The sequence below is a fragment of the Apodemus sylvaticus genome, chromosome 2 (genome assembly GCF_947179515.1).
Source record: "Apodemus sylvaticus chromosome 2, mApoSyl1.1, whole genome shotgun sequence".
NCBI classification, from domain to species: Eukaryota; Metazoa; Chordata; class Mammalia; order Rodentia; family Muridae; genus Apodemus; species Apodemus sylvaticus.
The window spans coordinates 148739826-148762156 of record NC_067473.1 but is presented as its reverse complement, the minus strand read 5'-3'; the positions used below and the strand labels follow the sequence as shown (position 1 = coordinate 148762156).

At 42.0% G+C, this 22331-nt stretch overlaps 1 protein-coding gene across 1 annotated transcript; it reads right to left on the bottom strand.

The window, feature by feature from the left end:
- Positions 1 to 2509: 2509 nt before the first annotated feature.
- On the bottom strand, positions 2510 to 2900 carry LOC127677600 (vacuolar ATPase assembly integral membrane protein Vma21-like). Its single transcript, XM_052172648.1, has one exon. The coding sequence runs from the start codon at positions 2898 to 2900 to the stop codon at positions 2595 to 2597; it is 306 nt and encodes a 101-aa protein (XP_052028608.1). The 3' UTR covers positions 2510 to 2594.
- Positions 2901 to 22331: the final 19431 nt, after the last annotated feature.

Sequence of the window (22331 nt, the reverse complement as noted above, 5' to 3'; positions counted from 1 at the left end):
AATAAGGACGAGAGTACAATCTGCCATGCGAGTTCATATAAACAACAGGAGCAAGGTACACCCTAGTGTGTATGATACTTTCAACCAAGGGTTTTTCACTGGGTTTATGGTACCAGGCTTATATTCTCTCCTGTGTAGGAGGCCTCAGTCCAATCTGAGAGCAGTCAGTTACCTCCTTAACAGTTGTGCTACCTTTGCTCTGATAAGAGCATCTTGCCTGGCAGGTTGGCATTATTTTTTTTTTAATATTCAAACACATTGTACTTTATTCCCAAGAGAAAATTACATGTGTTTACATGAATCCCTGGTTAAAATACGTTTTAAAAAGACCTGTACCATTAGTTAGCAAATGTTTGAAATAAAAAAAAATCCAACAGTATAATTTACAAATAGTACAATATTCCTAAAGTACAAGAAAAAAGCCTTGGCATTACATAAAAAGAAACTGAATGGACAATTGTAAATACAATAGGCCTAATAAGGGAACCAACCATCTAGAAATTTAGCACACAATGTCTGAGAATCAAATATCATAGTACTAAAAACTGCAGTCTTTACAAAATACTCTCATAGAATACTTATTTTTAAATACATTTAAACTACACACAACTGTTAAGTTCAAGAATTAAGAAGTCTTTTAATAATCATATTAATCTTATTTGCAACAATAACACAAACATATTATTATATCTAATCACCCATTTCGCTAGTCTAGTTCCACAACATGAAAATAACAGCAGACCAAGAAATCAATAATGGCAAATATTTAAACAGAGGCCATTTATCATATTAGGGTTACCAGTAACAGGTATTTGAACTTTCTTCATTTTTACAACTCAATTTAATTGATATATTAAAAACAAGAAGCATACATGCTTGTGGGATGCCATGTAATATTTTGAGATATGCATGTTATAAAGTATTTAAACTGAGTTATCACCTCAAAATTTTATATTTCTTATGGTAAGAACATTGAAATGGGAATTTTAAATTAATAAAGATAGTATATGCTTTGTAAGACAATAAGCAATTATCATACATCTCAATAACTGCAAACAGCTCTTTGGTGAAATTGACAAGATCTAAATTTAAAACAAGGTTTTACCACCAACCAAAGAGTACACATGGAGGGACCCATGGCTCCAGCTGCATATGTAGCAGAGGATGGCCTTGTTAGGCATCAACAGGAGGGAGGCCTCTGGTCCCATGAAGGCCTGATGCCCCAGTGTAGGAGAATTCCAGGGCAGAGAGGCAGGAGTAGGTGGGTTGGTGAGCAGGGGGACTGGGAATGGGATAGAAGGTTTTCAGAGGGGAAACCAGGAAAGGGGATAACATTTGAAATGTAAATAAAGAAAATATCTAATAAAAAAGAAATAAAAAAAAACCAACAACAAGGTTTTAGTGTATATGTGACCAGCATTAAGAAACATCATTCAAAGCTGTACGAGGGTTGTGAACTAAACTACTGATAATCTGCAGGTAGTAACATTATGGGAAAATTTTTGCTTTTTAATTTTTATATGTATTTTCCAGTGATTTACAGAATATATTATGATCTTTTAATCAGAATATTTGGGGTTCAGTGTTTTTATACTTATACACAGTACCAAGAGATTTGTCTGGCCATAGACTCTAGGTACCAAGGTAACTAGGCTTTTTTTCTGGCTTACAGTTGGTCTCACCAAAAAAGACTTCAAGGATTATCTTAGAATATAACTTATGCTCGGGATGTAGCTTCGATGTAATAAATAAAGAAAGATTAATAGATAAAAATACTTCAAGAATAACTCATAAGAATTGTGATGTTTCAAAACTGTATAGACTCTCAATTTGCAAATGCTGAACATTTTGGTATTCTAAAACTTATCACATACTGTCTATTTTAAACTAGGACAGCACATTAAGTGGGATTTTGATAAACTTTGCAACTGAAACCTAATTTCAAAGCAAAATGAGGGCACAATGTTAGTGTGATATTCACAATGCTGGCAGACAGTCCAGTTCTCTGTCCTCAGTAACCGTACACACTTTTGCATGAATAGTGTGATTTCAGTAACTTTCCCCATGAAATAATGAAATGTGAGAGCAATCTTTCCTCACTGACTTAAAAGTCAGATTAACTAAAATGCCTACAATGTAAGTAACTTTTAAGGAAAGCGGCATCTCAAACCCAAGGGCCTGGTATTTTCCAGCAAAGTCCTTGATTTAAAAAGGATATTTAGATTTGCTTCACAAAATATTTCTTAATACATCCAAATAAATAAAACTGAAAAGCAAGTATAAGCCAAATCGCTAACATTTTTTCTTATTGTAAGATATGTAAATTCTTCCTAGGATAAGAGATAACTCATTTAAAATATACACCTGTACCTATCCAAATTTTTCAAATTTTTCATTTGCAAATGGAGATTCAGAGTTCAAAATAACCATATTATTGGGTGGGTCAAAATTTAGCCAAATGTGACTGATGCTTTAAGACTGGTTTTAACACGTTCTTTCAACTTTATTCAAACAAATGTATTTATTATCAGTACCCCGGAATTATTTAACATATTCAAAAATAAATTTCATGCTATCAAAAGGTGATGTTCACTTTAATCCTGTTTGCCTTCACGCCACTGTCGTGAGTCTTCATTCCAGGCCACACACACAAACAGGGACAAAACCACATGAACAGCAACAACAGCAACAAGTGCGGCATAAAAATAGCTGTCTCTATTGGACATTCCAAGGGCACCTTCAAATATATAAGATTTAGTTGTAAAATACAACCCAATAGGAACTGTGATCATTAAAGCTGTGAAGAACAGGAGTGTCTTCAGGGTTGCAGCTAAAGAGTTTTCATTTCTGAACTCTGGAGGCTGCAGCGCATTGAGTGCTGGTTTATCAAGACGCTCCATGGCGTGACCGGGAGGGCAGCAGTAGGCGCTGGGTAGTCAGCGGGGCTCAGCGGCAGCTAACGGGGTGACAGTTGCAGGTTGGCATTATTGTTCAAGAGGTTCACACAGCTCACTAAGAACATTGATGATTTGTTAGCGTAACACTGTCCTGCACTACCATAGCTACCCAGAAAAGAGGAAGTTTCCAGAACACTTCCAATATTCTTTCTCTCTATCTTATAATCAAGAGGTATAGTGTCTTCAGCAATAGGATCTTATCAACAGATTCTGGTGGGCAAGCAAAAGAATGGCATAGACGATATTGGTATTGGATCCTCTGAGCCCCTTGAACAACAACTCACAAAGAAATAGAGCACATTGACACTGGAAGATTTTTTTTGTTTGATAAGCAATCACTTCTAGGAGCCCCATTACACAAACATGTAGGATGTCTCCCTTTAGATTAAATATATATTTATGAATTAAATACATATTATATATTTATTTATAGTTTATAACATAAAATCTATGTTTTATATAATGTTTATTCATGTGTATATATATTCAAAAATTTAAATAAAAATATAATCATATTGGGCTGGAAAGACAGCTCAGTGGTTAAGAGCACTGGCTGCTCTTCCAGAGGACCCGAGGTTTATTTCCAGCACCCGTATGGCACTTCACAACCATCTGCAACTCTGGTCCCAGGAGTCTAATGCCCTCTCCTGGCCTCTGTGGACAAGGGGCACTCATGTGGTATACAGATACACATGCAGGCAAAACACCCATACATGTAAAATGAATAAACGTAATTTTAAAATATATAATTATGTCATTTCCCCTCTCCCTCACCTCCCTCCCTCCTGCTTTCCCATGTCTCCCATCTAGTTTCCTCCCCAAATCATCCCCATATCCACTTCAGCCATGACTGTTACATGTAAACAAGTAAATACATAGCCCATGTGTGTTTACTTTGTTCTTTGTTTGTTTGTTTTGCAGAGTCTCAGTCTTTCATCTCTGTAGCTCCGCATGAGCACACACGTGTACCACACGCTTAGACTTTCTGATGCTGTTGGAAGCTGTGATGTGGACACTCAGCCGGTGCTCCTCCAACTTGGTGATCTCCCCTTCCAACAAATCAACACCTACTCTGTCATCCTCCACCACACACTAAACCTCATAACCAAGAGGCACGAGCTTGGACTCCCTCCAAACCAACTTACCCAACTGGATGGAATGAGCCATGTCTGTCTCATCACCCTAAGGACAGACATCCAAGATGGTAGCGGATTTGGGCATTAGTGAGGGCTTTTCGGCCTTCTCTGCATAGTGCCTCAGTCTCTCCTCCTGTAGTCGGCAGCCTCCTTCATCTTCCTCCTCATCATTGCCAAACAGGTCAATGCTGTTGTCCTCATTGTCCTGCTGGTATGGCTCCCTTCCTGGTTCAGGGCTCCACTTGACACATAAGAGACACAAATTTGTTTGTTTGTTTTTTATCTCTTTTTCTTCTTATTCCTCTACCAGACTGGAACTGTGCATGTGCCATACACAGGGAGAAGCCTGGAGACTGAGGAGGATGAAGCCCAAGTAGCCCTGGACATAGTCTGTGCCACCAGAGCTAGGCCTGGTAGTTGAATGTGGCAGTCTAGAGGCAGGTTAGCATCAGGAGGGCTGAGCAGGCTGTGCCAAACACAGCATTTGAGATAGGGCTAAGCCTGTGGGTTGGGAATAGTGCTCTTGAGACAACTACATTGGGTGTGCAAGTAGGGTGTGCAAGCAAGGCGGGATAACATGAGGATTAGAAGTGGGTACAGCCAACTATTCAGAGAATTCATGGGAGATTTACTGGACTAGAACTGGGCAAAGGTTGTGGGATTTTCACAATAAAATTTCTCCAAGAATAAAAACTCTTTCATTGTCCAGTGTCTGCCTGTATTTCTTTCTTCAGTATCTCAGTAATTTCACTGCACAAGTCTTTCCTTAACTTCATTTGGTTTTTTATAGTGTCTTGGTATTTCAACACACACACACACACACACACACACACACACACACACACATACATACATACATAAACATATATGTATACATGGATATATATATACACAGATATATGTATACACAAACATATATATGTACACACACATACATATATATGTAAATACACATATATATATGCACACATATACACATATATATGTACACACACACACATTAGACTATTGTGAATGAGACTGCTACTTGGATGCTTCCATCAGTCTCTTCCATTTTGAGTATCCCCTCCAGCATCCTCTGTAGAGTTGGCTCAGTAGGCACAAATTGCTATAGGATGCGTTTTTGTGGAAAGTTTTTTTTTTGTTCATTATGATGCAGGGTGTTTTAGGTTAATATGCACTGACATCTATATTCTTTCAAAACTTGAAGTCCATTGCTCCAGCTAGTGTGTGGAGTTTAGCTTCCATTCAGAAGTCAGCTGTTATTCTTACAGGCCTGCCTTTTGATTTTGTGTACTTAGTGTTTTACCTCGTAATATGGTACGAGGAGTTTCTATCCTAGACCTGTCTATCTGATGTTATTTGTAGTATATCTGATTGAGCATCTCTTTTACTAGATTAGGGATTTTTTTTTCTTCTGCTGTTTTACTTAAAATATTGTCTATGTCTTCAGAATGGGACTATTCTCCTTATATGTCCAGAATTTGTAAGTTTGGTCTTTTCAGTGTCCCTAACTGTCTTTTATATTAAATGCATGATCTACTTGTCTCAAGACTGATGGTCTATCCTCTGTATGATTCTTTCAGTTGACAAGATTCTCACTGAGGTTTTTATTTGGCTTTAATTTCTTTTCATGTATAATTTTTCATTATTTTATGGTATTCCTGTACTTTTGTTGAATTCTATTTTCATATATTGAATTGACTCCCTTGTATCACTCGGCTCATTGTATTTTCTTAAAATTCATTCACGTTATTCACATTGTCTTTGAAGTCACACAAGCACTTATTAGTATCTTCTTTGGCATTTTTGAACATATTTGAATCACACTTTTAAAGTCTCCATCTGGAATTTTGTGCAAATCCCTGTCATTAGTGGCTATTCGTGTGAGGACATGAGCTTTGGGAGGAAACTTTTGTCCTTGACTTTTTCTGTCACCAGCACGTTCCCTTTGGGATTTGCCCACCTGGAACAACTTTGTTAAGACTTTGTGTTGTGCCTGAGCCAAGGCAGTATTTGTTTTCTGTTTGCTATCCCCATTGCTGCATGAGGCTTGGCTGAGTTCACCATTACTACTGATGACTCAATTCAAGAAAGACTTGGTGTTGACTCACAGAGGACAGGGTAGTTGAAGGTGACAGTTCATCTGGGGTCAAACACATCCCCTGGCCACATAAGCCCTGTCAACATGTGTGTGGCAGTTTCCTGGGAAGGCAGTTTGATATGTCATATGTCTTCTCATCTACAGACAGGGGTCACAACATGTTCTGGGAGCGTATCAAGCTGGGGATTCTGCAACACTGATTTCTTCATCTGGGCATGTGAGGAATGCTGTATGAGTTTCAGATATGGATGGATCACCTCCTTTGGATGCCCTTTTTGGAATGTGTGCCCAACAGCAAATGTGTGCACTGGGGACAGGGGAGAGAGCCTATGGCTTCACCAGCCACATGCACACAGAAGGAAGTGATCATACCTCAGAGCTCCAGAGAGTTCCTACCTGCCCAGGATGAGCCTGCTGCATGGTCAAAGTGTTTGCCAGAGACAGAGGGCACATGCAGTTCCTCCTTCTCTGTAGCAGGTACTGGTGGGGCAGTGGGCGTGGTTAAGGGTGTGAGGGGCCTGTGTCTAGAATGGGAGCTGGAAGGGCTGATCAGTATAGGTACAGGGACTCCTTGCCTGTCTCCGTTTTTTTCTTTATCTTTGACTTTCAAATTTTCAACCACACTATGAACATGTGAGCTTATTCAATGTCTTATTGGTTTGTTTGTTGAGCTTTTCAATGCACAGCTACAATTTCCATTGGATTTGATCATTTTTAGGCATAACTTAAACATTTTTTCTCCCTTCTATCCTTTCCTGGTAGAATCTTATAACACACTTTGGGGGATTCAACTATATTTCTTTGATACTTTTCTTTCTTCTTTTTTAGTTTTATTTTTCCCATCCTTTCTTTGTGTTCTCCTGACTGCCTAATTGTTATCTTCCAATTTACTCTTCTGGATTGCGTCATTTCAAGTACACGAAGGAACTTCCCTTAGTAAATTTGTCTTCTTAGTTATAGTTAGTAGAACTACAGTTAAAGTTAGTATCCATTTCTAGGACATCCATTTGCTTCTTCTCCTCACACTTCGGTGTTGCTACTTTTATGTTTTAATGGGATATTTCCATGTTATTATCCCAAGAGAGTGTTTCTCTTTATTTTTATATCTAATAGCTGCATTGATGTCAGTATGGCAAAGGCAAGCCTTTATTCCCTTCAAGTATAATCTCCATGGCCTGTTTGCCTACTCGGTGGGAATCCTGCATTCTTGATTCTTAACATTTCTTAACTTTTTTTGTTTCTTTTTTGTTTGTTTCTGTCCTTAAAATTCTCATCACCCTTTCCCCACTTCCATGGGCCTTACTGTTTAGTGGAAGACCAGGTCCTCAAGGAACTGAGGTGTCCTTTGCCTCTGAGACTGGCATCTAGGGCCAGAAGCTCTATCCGAAGACTTTTTCTGTGGTCGGATGGTGCCCTGTGTTAGCCGCAGCCTCCTACCTGGCTCTGCGGCTTTTGTGTGAGTTGCAGAGTTGGTGGGCTCTCCACAAGCCTGTGGCTCTTGCCCAGACTCAGATCTTCTCCTCACCCTGGGTCTGCAGCTCCTTCTAGAGCTGCTGGGAGCTGGGAGAGTCCCAGCTGCTGTGGGTTTTTCTGGAGTCAAATCAGGTCCCACCTTTGGTCTTCAGCTCCTTCTGAAGCTGCTGCAAGATATGCTACCCTCTAGTCACAAACAGGCCTGGTTCAGAACTTGCCAGACCACTGGGTCTGCAGCAGCTGCAGATGTGGACCTTTCTGTGTGATGGGAGCCCATCCTAGAGTCAAATCCAGTCCTCAGCCTGAGTTTGCAGCTGTCCCATAAGCAGTGGGAGATGTGAGACTTTCCACAAGTGTCCGTGGGCCTAGATGGGCCTTTGTAGCCAAACACATCTCCAGTGGAGTTCCTCGAGTAGAGTTTCATCCACAGAAGGTAGAGATGAGATGGAGGTGGGGACCATTCCTGTTCCTATGGTACAGTCTTACTGATTGAAGTTTTAGTAGACTTTCTTAACTAATGGTTCCTCTTATTACTTTTAGGACAATTTATTAGAGGCAACATTGACTCAGATTTAAAATTTCTACCAGTTAAATTTTATTAGTTGGTGAGTTTTCAAAATGGGGAGAGTTTGTGAATCTTTTTCTACTCACCTTTCTGGAAATTCTACTACTGGATATGCGTACAGTTTTAGGCCAGTATTTTTTTTCATTGTTTTCTAAGTCTTAACACATCAAACGAATATGATTGGAGCAGAAACCTGTTGACAGTCAAGGCCCAGGAGTGTCATCTCAATGGGCTCTGGTGGAAGGGGCGGGATGCCTTGCGCAGTTTAGGGTAACAACTTCTGCAAGGTAAAAGCATCCTGGAAGAAAGCCTGTCCTGTCCTAACCTTCACTCGGGACTATGCCATTAGCTCAGGTCTCTGCTACAGTCCGATGTGTCCCCCAACCTCACAGTTTGGAACTGTCAACAGTGTTTGGAGATAGGATTTAGGGGAAGTGATTGATATGTACATGGATTAGTTGGTCAGTGAGCAGGTAGTTTTGTCATGCGATCATGGTCTCTCTGGCATAGTTGGCCTGTCTCACCAGGTAAACCAGAATCCACAGGAAACACCTGCTAGCAAGAATATCCTCTTCAATGCAGCCTCTCAACCTTCAACTCCCTACCCTCCAGCACTGTTAATAAATACATTTCTTTTTTGTAAGTTGTCTGATGGCAGTACGGTGTTCTAGCAGCAAGGAATGCCGCCAAACACAGGAAGGAGGCCATTCCCACTTAGCCCAGTTCCTGCAGGTGGGAAGTTGTAGCTCATTGACTGTCACTCTCACACACTTGCACAGCAGGACTCCATTTTAGTTCCGACATCAATGGCTTGGCACTTTCTGGCCACATAGTTTTTCCTGGGAGGGAATGATGTTATCAGACAGAGTGGAAGGTAGCACCATGCTGATAGAAGTTGGGATCCTGTGCCAGCATGCAGGAGAGGCTAAACTTGGAGAGAGTTTGAGTTTTCTCCCCAGGCAAGAACCGCTTTGAGCCTAGGAAAAGGCAGCTAGAATGTACGGTGCTGGGAGGAGTGGAGGTCCTGACCAGAGGGAGGGAACTTGAGCTTGAGTTTATGGAACTAATTTCCAGATGCTTCCAGAAATGCTGAGAGGACAAATGTAGAGCTGGCACCTGAACCCCCAGTGTCTTGGCTGCTCAGTCAGTAGATTGCAAATTGTTGGCATTTAATGGCATCTTGTGGGATGTCTGGGCTGATGTGTCCTATAGAGGAAATTCTGTTGATAGAGCAGTCTCTTTTGGCCTGCATCGGGAAAGTGAAGTTTCTGCATACTCCAATGCAAACACAATTTAAACTGATCCTATGCTTCTGAGACTAAATGGAAAACACGAGCCCCGTTCTCAAATGCACTCTCTTGGCTTTTGGACAAATCATAACAGCATGGCTGTGACCCACATCTGGCTCGCTAGTGTGACAGGCATTCAGCACTTGCTCAGCTGATTATCTTCAACTCCCTTCCTTGGACAGCAGCGAGCCATGTGCATCTGATGCCACGTCACGTGACCCCCATCCTGGAACTGATATATTGGGATAGATATACTGAAATACCATCCCGTTTCCCAACTTCACTTGGCTGATAAAAGATTGCACTGGGGGAATTCCAAGACTGTCCCAGTGCTCTGAAGGAGCAGCCATACAATGGCCGAAGGTGACAATACCTTTGAACGCTAGTAGGTCGTCAGATGGCTTGATACCACTAAACTACTGTGACGACTTAGTCATTCATATTTGTGTTTGGAGATGTGAGAGAGGAGGTGATTTGCCCAGGATTAGGAAGTTAGCCAGTCATCAGTTCCCAGACTTCCTTCTCTTCTGGATGGCAGACCCTTGGCATTGAGGCAGGACCTTATGGGGTGCTGTGGGATTCAAATCTAAGCATCCGTTGAGAGACAGGGCCCACAGTCTTCTAGGGAGTGATGATCTGCTTACTTTGATGCTACAGATGTTAGTCAGAGGGATCACAACACCTCCCTCTCAGTCCCACTGCTCCAAGCAAAGCTACAAAGCCCCCCAGAGCAACTGAACTAGGCTACTCAGAAATGGTAACCGCCACCCACATCCACCTCAGGTGTCCCTGAGCGGTCACTGCAGAACTAAAACCCTGTTGCTTGTGGGCTTTTCCTCACTGACCGCCTTTGTGATTTCCACCTCAGTCAAAGCCTCTGGAGGAAGGCTTCCCATGTCAGCCTGGGATTTGTGACTCTTCTTGACCTACTGAATGCTTTGCAAACAGGGAAGGAGCCACCACCTGCTGTGTGCCCACACTAGCTGGAGTCTCCATCCTTTGTGCTAGATGAGTGGGAAGGATGTGACCCAGATCCTGGGCACAGACCTCTGAGAGTGCTTACTCAAGCAGGCCTTGCTTTCCAGGCCTCCGATCAGCCCCTAAACTCTGACAGACAGGAGTACAAAGCGATTCTGAGAAGTGTTTATCCTGGGGTCAGGGGGCCACCATATTCCCCCTGTAGCTCTCACTTCTCCTTTGCCACAGCAGAGAGATTTGCGCTTTTACAGCGTGGTGGGTATTTATGGCACCTCTGTGAGTTCATTTTGCTCAGCTGGTTCTATTTTTACCACTTCAAAAAGATACATGGAGGGGTTTTGCAAGATTTTTTTTTCCTTTTAATCCTTCTTCCAGAAGACAAGGCCAATGGCAGGGGGAAACGTGTTCCTGGAAAAAGAATCAAAGGGCGTGTGAGATGCCTTTCCTGGCTCTTGTGACTCAGAGCACCCTGGGGTCAAGCAGCTTTATGGTGTCTCACTTCTAAAGGGAAGGGATCAGAGGGGCTTGGCTTGTGTTCAAGCCCATAAAAAAATGACTAAAGGAGAAAAATGGATGACACACAAAAGCTCTACCTGTCCACACTAGCCCGCACCAGCCTGCACCAGAGGCTCCCAGGTGTTTGCATGGAAGGGTGGCTGGTGCCTGCTTCCTCCAGAGTAATTAGCTGGATTGCCAGAGCCCCTTGGGGAAAATGCCTGCCCCTCCCCAGCCAGTGGTGCTCTAGAAACAAGCTAAGAGGTCTGCAGGATTAAAACGCCAGGGGGAAAATAACAGTAACAAGTGATTCTATAGAGCCTGGCGCTCTAAGCTATTTCCTTAGAGGGCTGTGAGGTATGGTCATAACCATAAACACAGATATTAATGTCCTGTGTACTATGTCATTGAGGAAACTGGGAATATGAGAAATTAGACAGCCTGCCTAAGCTGAGTTCATGGTAACTAGATAAGCTGAAGGCAAGCAAGTGACTTAGAACCAAGGGCGCATGCGCCATGTTGCCGTTAGCACCCTGCTGCCCGACATTAGCTAACTGACACCCCCATGGCTGAGGTCCACAGGGCCTGCTGCCGTGGCTCTCTCCAGGTCAGCATTTGCGTGCTTGGTTTGGCCACATTGCAGGTGTATGCTTGCCACAGCACACTGAGTTCTGGCCAGGCTCAGCTTATAAACAACCACTAGGTGATAAGCTCTTGTCCCTGACTCTAGTGCTAGAGCTGCCCCAGGCTCCGCTTCCCACGCTCCTCCCCAGTGCCTAACCCTTCGTGATCACTATTGCATATCCAGATGGATGCTTTGTTGGTATCCACATGAGAGAAAACATTCAGAATTTATCCATTTTTTTATGTAACAGTATAAAGTATTCTTCATTCATATTGTTGCAAATTATAGGCTATAATTTTTATATGGAGAAATAGTATCGTGCACATATGGAACACATTTTTCCTTATTCATCTGTTCATGGACATCTAGTTTGACCCCATAACTACATGTTGTGAACAGCACTATGGTGAACACCAGCATGCAGGTGACTCTTTGGTACACTGATACACTTTCCTTTGGGCATACACTCAGAAGTGACATATAACTTTACAATAAGCCTATTTTTAGTTTTTTGAAGAACCTTCATACAATTCTAGCATGTGCCTTTCTATTGCTGGGTAGTGTTCTGTGGCGTAGATATATCTTAGTTAAATTTACCCCGCTAAGGACATCTCTTTATTTCAATGTGTCTTATATAAGCAAAACTGCCACAAAATTCAGGGCTATGAAGCTTCAGAAGAAAAATGCTGGGCTGCAATTGCAGCATCACAGTATGTGAAGAACTTCCAAACAGGGCTGTACAACAAACAGTATGTGTGTGTGTGTGTGTGTGTGTGTGTGTGTGTGTGTGTGTAGGGGGTGGGTAGTTTAAAATAACCTGCCAGGCACAGAGACAGAGAGTGTGAAATTTGGTTCAAACTGCCTATTTGATGACAGCCTATTTCCTAGGATACATAAAGAATTCTCAGAACTCAACACTAAAATAAAATGGAGTTCTGAGATCATAGGGAAAGGACTTGAACACAAATTTCAGTAAAGGAACTACAGTTAGCCAACAAATACACGGAATTACATTTAACATCATTAGCCACCGGTGAACTGTAAGCTACAACCACCTGAGTGAGATATAGCTCCACATTTTCGGAAGGGCCGAGAGCCACAAAAACACACCGAAGTGTTGGGGGACAGGGGATTAGATCTCTCACATTCTCAGAGCAGACATTGTCTTCCATTGAGCAAATGGTATTCTCACGGCTGAAAGTCCATCACCCTTACATTTGCTGGCTTACATTTTCAACAGCTTGGGTTAAATTCTGTAACCCAAGCCTTAGGTCCAGAGGATGTTCTATAAGTTTTCTCTCCCTAAAGTCTTTATGGCTTACTTTCTACATGTACAAACATATCCATTTTAAGTTATTTTATATAAATGATAGGAAGACAAAGCTGAGATTCATCATTTTGCTAATTGTCCAGATTACAGAAAGTCTGTCTTTCCTCTAGTGAACTGTGTTTGTGTCTTAGTTAAAAGCAGCTGGGCAAGCCAGACACGATGTATCATTCAGAACATCCAGCACTTGGGATCGGTGACGTGACAGGACAAAGAGGCTGGCGAGAGTTGTGTAGTGGGGCCCACTCTTAAAAAGATAAAATCAGTTGGGATTATAACATGTTTTTCCAAACTCCCTCTTCTATCCCATTGATATGTGTGTCTGATCAGCCGCCAGTATCCACTCTCTTAATTACTGGATTGTTCTTCCATCTTAGCCATTCAAGATTGTGGTATCTCCTCTGTGGCCACTGCCTTTCCATGTGAGTTTTAGAATCAGCTGGTTTTGTGTCTACAAAAAAGTATGTCCCTGGGATCTCAGGAGGAATTGTATAAGGTTTACATACAGAGTCGCACTAGGGTTTTCTCTTTGCTCACTTTCCTTGTAGCTCCTGGAATTCAGTTCCGACATCAGTACTCTTTAATGGAATGTGTTCTATTGTTGCTTAACTCAGTGCTGGGCAGGGGTTGCCCAAGTGCCGAACACTCAGCAGCAACCTGCAAGCAACCTGCGTGGGACCTCCACTGGAAGCCACACCGCCAAGGCCTTAGTTCTTAGCTTACAACCAACCTGGGATCAGGTGGAAATTAACTGTGATCTCGTCATTTGTTCATCTTGACAAACAAGAGTGAAAGGCGGACTCCTAAGTACAGCCAAGGCACCTTGTACTGAATGCCAAGGGTGGTGGTTATCAAACTGTGGGTGGTAACCCCCAGGAGTCACATATCAGATATTTGCATTATGATTCATAAGAGTAGCAAACTTAAAGATATAAAGTTGCAATGAAATAAATTTATGTATTTATTTATACACCACCACAACATGAGGAACTGTATTAAAGGGTAGCAACATCAGGGAGGTTGAGAAGCACTGGCCTAGAGGATGAAGGATCAGCATATCTGGCCACCGTGATGGTGGTGTTGGTGGTGAGAGGGTCCTTCTCCAATATTCCCCTCATGGTGAATGTCTTGTTTATTCTTATGAGAACCAAGGGAAGAGAGTTAGTTGGATAGTATTCAGCTGAGCTGTGAGAAACTAACTCCAGAATGCAGCCCCCTGCCTCAGTACAACTAAGATAGGTTGCTGCTTTCACAAACCTGCATGTGGATCTGGTAGCCTGCTTGTACATGAAGTGACACTGTACCCTGGAACGCATGGTTTTGAAGCTTTCCATGCGGGGTGTGTGAACTGTGGAGTGACTCTGAGGTATCAAACTGCCTCAGCCCAGAAAGGGCGTCCATCCCAGAAATGGTGCCCATCCCAGAAGCCGCGCCCATCCATAGCACCCTCCAGTGGTTATTTGTCTCCATCTATGGCCTTGTCTTAGTACCGCAGAGTCAGGAAAATGTGTTGGCTATGATCAGCAAGTGTCTACCAGAGGCAGTGATAAGGGGACTCTCTTCAACAAAGAAATATGCCCAAGGCTGCTTTTATTTAAGGGTACCTAATATGAGGGCCCAGGGTTAGGCTGCTTTACTCTAGCCTTTGGGGGTCTATATCAACAAAAGCCCTACCTGCTGCATTGGAGGAAGGGTTACCTGTGAGTGGATTTTCACGTTGCCATGACAAATGCCTCTACCACAGTCCTGCCACATTGATAATGGACTGAACCTCTGAAACTGTAAGCCATCCCCAAATAAATGTCCTTTATAAGACTTGCCATGGTCATTGTGTCTCTTCACAGCAATAGAAACCCTAAGAAAGAAGTATATATTCTGTGTATATATTCATATAGACATATGTATTCATATATATGCATATATATTCATTCATATATGTATATATCTGCAAATATCTACAAATATGTAGCGTATGCATGCAAATATATGCTTATTTTTCTCAATTTATGGTAGTCATGACTTTATAACATATCATAAGTTGAAAACACTCTAAGTTAAAAATACATTCATTGATCCAAGTCAGTTAACCCACCAAATGTCTGAGCTCACTGTGCCAACCCATATCTCTATGATGTTCAGAACACTTGCATTAACCTGTTTGGGCAAAGCTACCTAACACAAAATCTAACACATACACACTTTCTAGTTAACTTCTGAATAACTTGAGTAAATGATTAACTATTGTACCAAAAATGGAAAACTAAATGTTTTATGAATTTGCTTTAACAACATAAGATTGGAAAATTATAGGTCAAATTATTATCAATTGAGGGAGCATCTATATATGACACACACACACATACATACACACACACACACACACACACACACCAGTCTTAATAAAAATCAAATGGGAATTTGATGTACAGATGTCTGTTTCCTTTTGGTTTCTAGCTCTCAGAAGGCATGTTTTCAATCATACGTGCAGGGGGCTCTCTGGAGCTCACAGAGTGGCGCTCTGGGGCGGGCGAGTCTGATTGAGGAAGCGTATCAACCTCTATGATCAGTTCCTTTTGACCCCCGAGGGCACCACATTCCACCAGTGAAACCTTAACCTCCATGAAGCTCCTCCGAGTCACTGGAGACAATACCCACATCTCCACTCCAGGGAAAGCAATGATAGGAAGCCCAGCAGGGCTGGATGCCTTTTGAGATCTGGAAAGTGTTACCAAGCTTGCATCAACTCTGTATTTTATAAATAAAACATCTGAAGGAAAATTGTACAAGGAAATCTCTGAAAGTTTTTTCTCTAGCTCAAGATGCAGCTGGTTCCCTAGGGTAGAGCCCTCAGAATCCCACCCAGCCGTAGCAGGAGGTGGTCTGGAGGAACAGTTGGGAATGCTGAGCTGTACTGTGGTGAGGGGGCCCATGACTCCCACACCATCTCCAATCATATATATCCAGGACCAACTACTTTTTCACAGATTATATTGATATACTTGAGCTTCACAATTAAGGGGTCCAGGCCCTATTATTTGTGCCATTTGGCCCAGAGATGGAGACCTCAGTATTTCTTGGGTCATCTCCGTGCAAGCATCTCTCTGTGTTCCTCATTTCTTACTGGTCCTTATAAATTCCACTGCTGTGGAGTGGAATTTGGAGGCACTAACGTAGACAGTGGCCAGGAAGGAACAGAGCAAGCCAAATTGTCCATCTGAGTCTATTTGGAATCTAAAAGGAGCAGAGACAAAGAATGGGAGAGAGAAGATGAAATACTTGGGTGGAAACCTGCTAAATGCTGTGAACACTTGGCAGATGGCCCTTGGATAAATTACCAGTGCTCCTTACCTCACAGGGAGACTCTTTAGTCCCTTGAAACCACAGCAGGGGGTGAGAAACAGGTTAGAGAAGCCAGTGTGTTCCCAGACAATTTGAGAAAGGCCGAGCATCCCCAGGATCCTCACACTCTCTCTACACCCTCACATTCACTATACCACTCCTAAGCAAACCACCGACTTCCCGTTTGTATGTCTCCCTGTGGGTGTCGTCAGTCATTGCTTCCCTGGACCCAGGCTGATGCCACTGACCATGCTGCTTCCATCCCTCAGCTGGGACCTGATGTCCCAGGGAATGGTGCTAGTTTAGTGTGTACTGCTGAAGTTGGAAAGATGGCAGCCATGAACATGAAATGATTCCCTTCTTGAGGCAGAGTCACTGAAAATAGTCCCTGAGATCTTTGCTGCATCATGTCAAACCTATGGAAGCAGAACGTTAAATGGTGCACAGTGTGTCTTATATATGCACGAAGGGGTGACTGTCTATTGTCTCAGCAATGATGAAGCTGGGCAGAGAGATAAAAATGTTTCTATAAGTATACGAAGAAGGACTATCAGGAGCCTGGATGTTTATTCAGAACATCTCTCTAGGAGGATAGTGTCTACAGGGATTCCACAGAAGGCTTTATATAAGCCACACGGGCCCTGTACATTATAAATCACACATTCAGTCTACTTAAAATGCAGTTTCTATACTTGAAATTTGGAAGTACTAAATTCTTGTCTTCTTAAACAACACATAGACATAACATACAAGAATAGTATATGTGGGTTTTTTTCAAGCATTAAATATAGAAAATGGTAAAAACACGTTGCTGAACTGTATTGGCTGACACTGTAAACACGGAGTTGTACGCAGTTGTAAGCCACCCAGTGTAGGTGTTAGGACAGGATTCAGTCCTCTGGGAGAGCAGCTAGTGTCTCAAGCCTCATAAGCATGGCTTATAACTGACTAAACCAGATGGCTCATTAGGAGTGGCAAAGGTTACTTAGGTCATCCTTCACCCATTGAGGTGACATTAGAAATCATCCAGCCATTTACAAAACCGAGAATTCAGATGACATGCAACAGAGCTCGTGTGTGTAGTAAAGAACTAGGTTCTCACACCTCAACCACCAACACGATGCACAGATTTAGTCACAAATAAAAGAAATTTGTCAAAACACTGTCATCATTACAGTGTGTACTGATTTTTGCTTTATTCACTTTTGTTTTAAAACATTAATATTTTGCTTAAGTTGATTTGATAGCATTTGCCAGTTAATGAACTTTAGAACTCTGTGAATTTGAGGCCAGCCTGGTCTACATTGTGAGCTCCAGGCTAGCCAGGGCACATAGCTCAATGCTGTCTCAAAACAAAACAAAATAAACAAATAACAAAATAACCATGGCAATAATTCTTCCTTTTTAAGATTTATTTTGACAAGTTTTTATACATGTGTGTGTGTTCTAGTGTGTATGTGTGTGTCCCCACCTCCTCAGCAATATAGTTCAAGCCTATACCACCATGCCTAGATTTTTTGTGTAAGTTCTGTGAATAAAACCTAGGTCATTATACTTACAAGGCAAGTACTTGACTGATGAAGCTGTACCCCAAGCCTTGCCAAGACAAAGGTTGGTGCCTATTTGCTTGGGAATTGTGTTAGTGTTCTATTGCTGTGAAGAGAAAGCATGACCACAGCAACTCTTATAAAATAAAGCATTTCACTGGGGCTGGCTTATAGTTTCAGAGGTTTAGTCCATTGTCACCATTGCTGGGAGCATGGTGGCTCACAGACAGATCAGGTGCTGGAGAGGCAGCTGAGAAATCCAGATCTGCAGGCAGCAGGAAGAGGACTATGGGCTTGGCATGAACTTTTGAAAACTCAAAGGCCACATCCAGTGCCACACTGGAGAGTGTCCTCTGACAAGGGTACACCCGCTCCAACAAGATTTACCCTTTTTAATCCTTTCAAAAGTGTTACTCCCTGGCGATCAAGTATTCGACCCTAGCAGCACGTGGGGGCCGTTTTCATTCACACCACCACAGGACCGAATTCATCCTTAGCCTTCATTCTTGGGCAGTCTTCATTTCTTGGACTTTCCTGGTCTTATTTCATGTCAGCTGTCTCTTCCCAGTTCCCCCAACGACTCCACAGCCCTGGTCGGGCTCTTTCTCTTTTCTAGCTCAGACTTTGTGAGGGAAAATGTAATTTTAAAATGTGATAATTAGTAAAGAAAAAATCAACTTTCTCAAGCAAAATCACATCACTGTCTGAGAATCTAAATATCTCTGATTTAAATTGCTTAATTCATAACCACTAGCTCATTGGTACTTAAGAATTATTTGAACCTCCATTGTAGGTAGTCTTGGGTTTTCTATATCCCAGTATTTGGTAGCCATTTTACGTCTAAGATTATATGTTAATACAGGTTCTCTCTCATTTTCTCTCTGTCTCTCTTTCTCTCTCTCTTAGTCTCTATCTCTCTGTCACTCTCTGTCTCCCTCTTTCTCTCTCTCTTAGTCTCTGTCTCTCTGTCACTGTCTCTGTCTCTCTTTGTCTCTGTCTCTTTCTCTGTCTCTCTCTTGCTATAAGACTATAGCTTATAGATCAAGGAATAGAGTTTTTGTCTTTATTTCCATTTTCTTTCTTTTTTCTTTTTTTGATTTTATTTATTTCTTTTCTTCTTCTTTTTTTATTGAGTATCTTCTTCATTTACATTGCCAATGATAAAACCTTTCCAAATTTCCCCCTCCCTAAAGCCCCCTTCCCCAACGATTCCCTACCCCTCCTCCCTCTCCCTGCCTCCATGTATATGGCCCTCTACCCAACACAGTTCTTTCTTTTTAATTTGTTTTTGCCTTTTAAAGTCTGTTTCTCCTACTTTGGATCACAGAATTCAGAGAGAGGTGCTGCAAAAATGAATTTTGGTATTTCAATGCACAAGACGTTGACATATATGAGACTATGTTCCAAATTCACAAACAATCGGAACACGCTGGAGCTAGCGAGCCACTAAAGCAAAAGTCACCTCTTTCCCACTGGGTCACGTGGGTCAGGTGAAGGGTATAAGGAGGTGCTGAGTGTGTCTTCATTTCTCTTCTCCCCGAGGAGCTCCTCAGACACTTCATCGATTTCAGGCTCAGCTCGCAGGCCAGAAATCACAGTCACCACGTCCCCTTGAGAAGGGGCTTCGGACTCAGTTGCTGCCAAAGTCAGGTCTTGGGTTGGAATGTTCTCACAGGAAAGTCCTGTGGTGGGGTGGGGTGGAGGGATGTCCAAAACAGGCAATTTTCTGGAAGTTCATAGAGCTGTTTGTGCTGTTCTTCAGCTAGAAGAGCTGTTTAATTTTAATTTTGTTGCTATCCTTTTTTTTTAAAAGTGTATTTTAGTTTGTGCAACTTTGGCCCTGGCTATAATGATGTTAGACATGAATTGTCTGTGTATGTGAATCTCCCTCTCAGTCTGGATGTCAGGAACACATCAGACAGGGGGAAATTCAAAAGTAACAGCTCTTTTTGGAGGGAAGGGGCTTCACACTTTCAATTAGGGTAACTTTGGACACTGTTAATGTCAATATTCAAGATCTGAAAAATGCAGTGATGTGGCCCTGCTAGTTTGTCTGGGCTGCCATAAAGAATCATGAGCCCAGAAGATCACAGGCAATAGGAATCTGCATGTGGCCTTCCGGAGCCTGGCAGTGTGGACCACAGCACAAGTAGGCACAGAGAATCCTGGGGCTATACTTCCTTATAGATATCTTTATAAAAGAGATATTTTATTATACTTTACTTATTTATTTAATGTATGTGTGTTTCTGTATATGTATGTGTGTGCAAGTGCTCATGCATATGCATGTAGGTATGAGTGTGTATGTGCATGTGTTTTGCATGTGCATGTGTGTTTGTATGTGCATGTGTGCACGTGTGTGTGTACAAGGTCAAAGGACAACTAGGAAGCACTGGCTCTTTGCTTACACCATCCAGCTTAGGTTGCCAGGCTTGGTATCAGGCACTGCTTGACCCCCTGAGGCATCTTTCTGGCCTAGGTGATAGGTAGATATAGAATATCTGGGGCCATTTTTGTCCAGAAAGATTCCATACTCGTGACCTACAAAAGCCACCTTGGGAACTGGGATTTTAGTGTATCCTTTTGGAGAGATAAAAATATTTGGACTATAGCAGCACCCAAGATGGACTAATTGTGTGGTTCAACAACTATCCATAAATAAGTAAAAATTTGAAGTAATCCTTATCTAAAGGAGAAAAATTCTGTCTCAGATATAAGGAAGGACAGAATAAGAGTGAGCAAATCGCCCCACATCCAAATGTGCATACTAACATGTGCACACACAGATGTGCATATTAACATGCACACACACAGATGTGTATACTAACATGTGCACACACAGATGTGCATACTAGCATGTGCGTGTACAGATGTGCATACTAAGATGTGCACACACATGTGCATACTAAGATGTGCACACACAGATGTGCATACTAACATGTGCACACACAGATGTGTATACTAACATATGCACACGCATGTGCATACTAACATGTGCACACACAGATGTGCATACTAACATATCACACACAGATGTGTATGCTAACATGTGCACACACATGTGCATACTAACATGTGCACACACAGATGTGCATACTACCAAGTGCACACACAGATGTGTATACTAACATGTGCACACACAGATGTGCATACTAACATATGCACACACATGTGCATACTAACATGTGCACACACAGATGTGCATACTAAGATGTGCACACACAGATGTGTATACTAACATGTGCACACACAGATGTGCATACTAACATGTGCACACATAGATGTGCATATGCATCAGTCACACCAAATAAAATGTCTCAGCCAGATGTGATGGTGCATTGCTGTGACCCTTGGATTAAGTAGGCTGAGGTAATGGTTACAGAATTTGAGACCAGTTTGAGCTACACAATGACCTTTGGGACCAGAAGGAACAAATCTGTGAGACTCTATCTTAAACAACACAATTATGAATTCTATGACCTCACTTGAATTATTAATAATATGTGCCACATTGAAAGTCGTTAAGGTGTATTATATGCATTTACACACATCCCAAGTCTTTATAATAATCTGGTAAGGATTGTCAACTGCTTCTATTTAAGGAGTGGGAAAATAGTTGATATCCAGGGGTGGCTCCGACCCTAGACACCTGATCCATTTGGCTAAAGCTGTGCCCCTGACTTCTTTACAGAGACAGGTGGTCTGACCATGTCCCCAGGACAGGCTCAAAATACTCCCTCAGGATTCTCGGGCTTTGACTTGGGAATCAGTTCCTATAACACATTTAGATGAGGCTAAATTAGCATAAGGTTCCTACTCGCTAACTCATACAGGATGTTATTGTTGAGAAAGGACCCAAAACACAAATACAGCATACACAGCATTTTATAATTTACAATTTGCTATAACATAAAATAATTTTGAGTTACATTTACATCAGTCTCATTGAGGTGTGATAATTTCTGTTTCAAAACAGAAGTAAAGAATTGTCAGATTGCCTACTTCTATTTTGAAACAGAAATGACCAAACCTCATTGAGATTGACGCTAAATGTGACTCAAAATTATTTTATGGTATAACAAATCCCTTAATGGTGTCAGTTTTAGAACATGTGCAGAGTTTGAAAAGTTGTTTCCTTGAAGACACCTCTGTGTCATTTCCTAGAACTTGACTGCATTTTTCGTTTCTTCAAGTACCTGAACTGCAAAAAAAAAAAATCACACTACACTCTGACTAGTGTGAGTACATTGTAAAGACTTTTGTTCTGCAGCCCTTAGCTCTCATGGCAAACTTCCAATTCCCTTACAGCTCCATTTCCAGGGGAAGGCCAAGCCACCTGGAAAGGCCACCTTGGGTGCCCTGACCACACTTCCAGGTGATTATAGTCTTCAGTTACTGATGATAATTCCTGGGGTTGAGTCCACACAGCAGAAGTCCTAAACACTGCACACCAGAGCCCAGCAATTCCCACTGTGCCTTCTCCTGAGTTCTTCAGC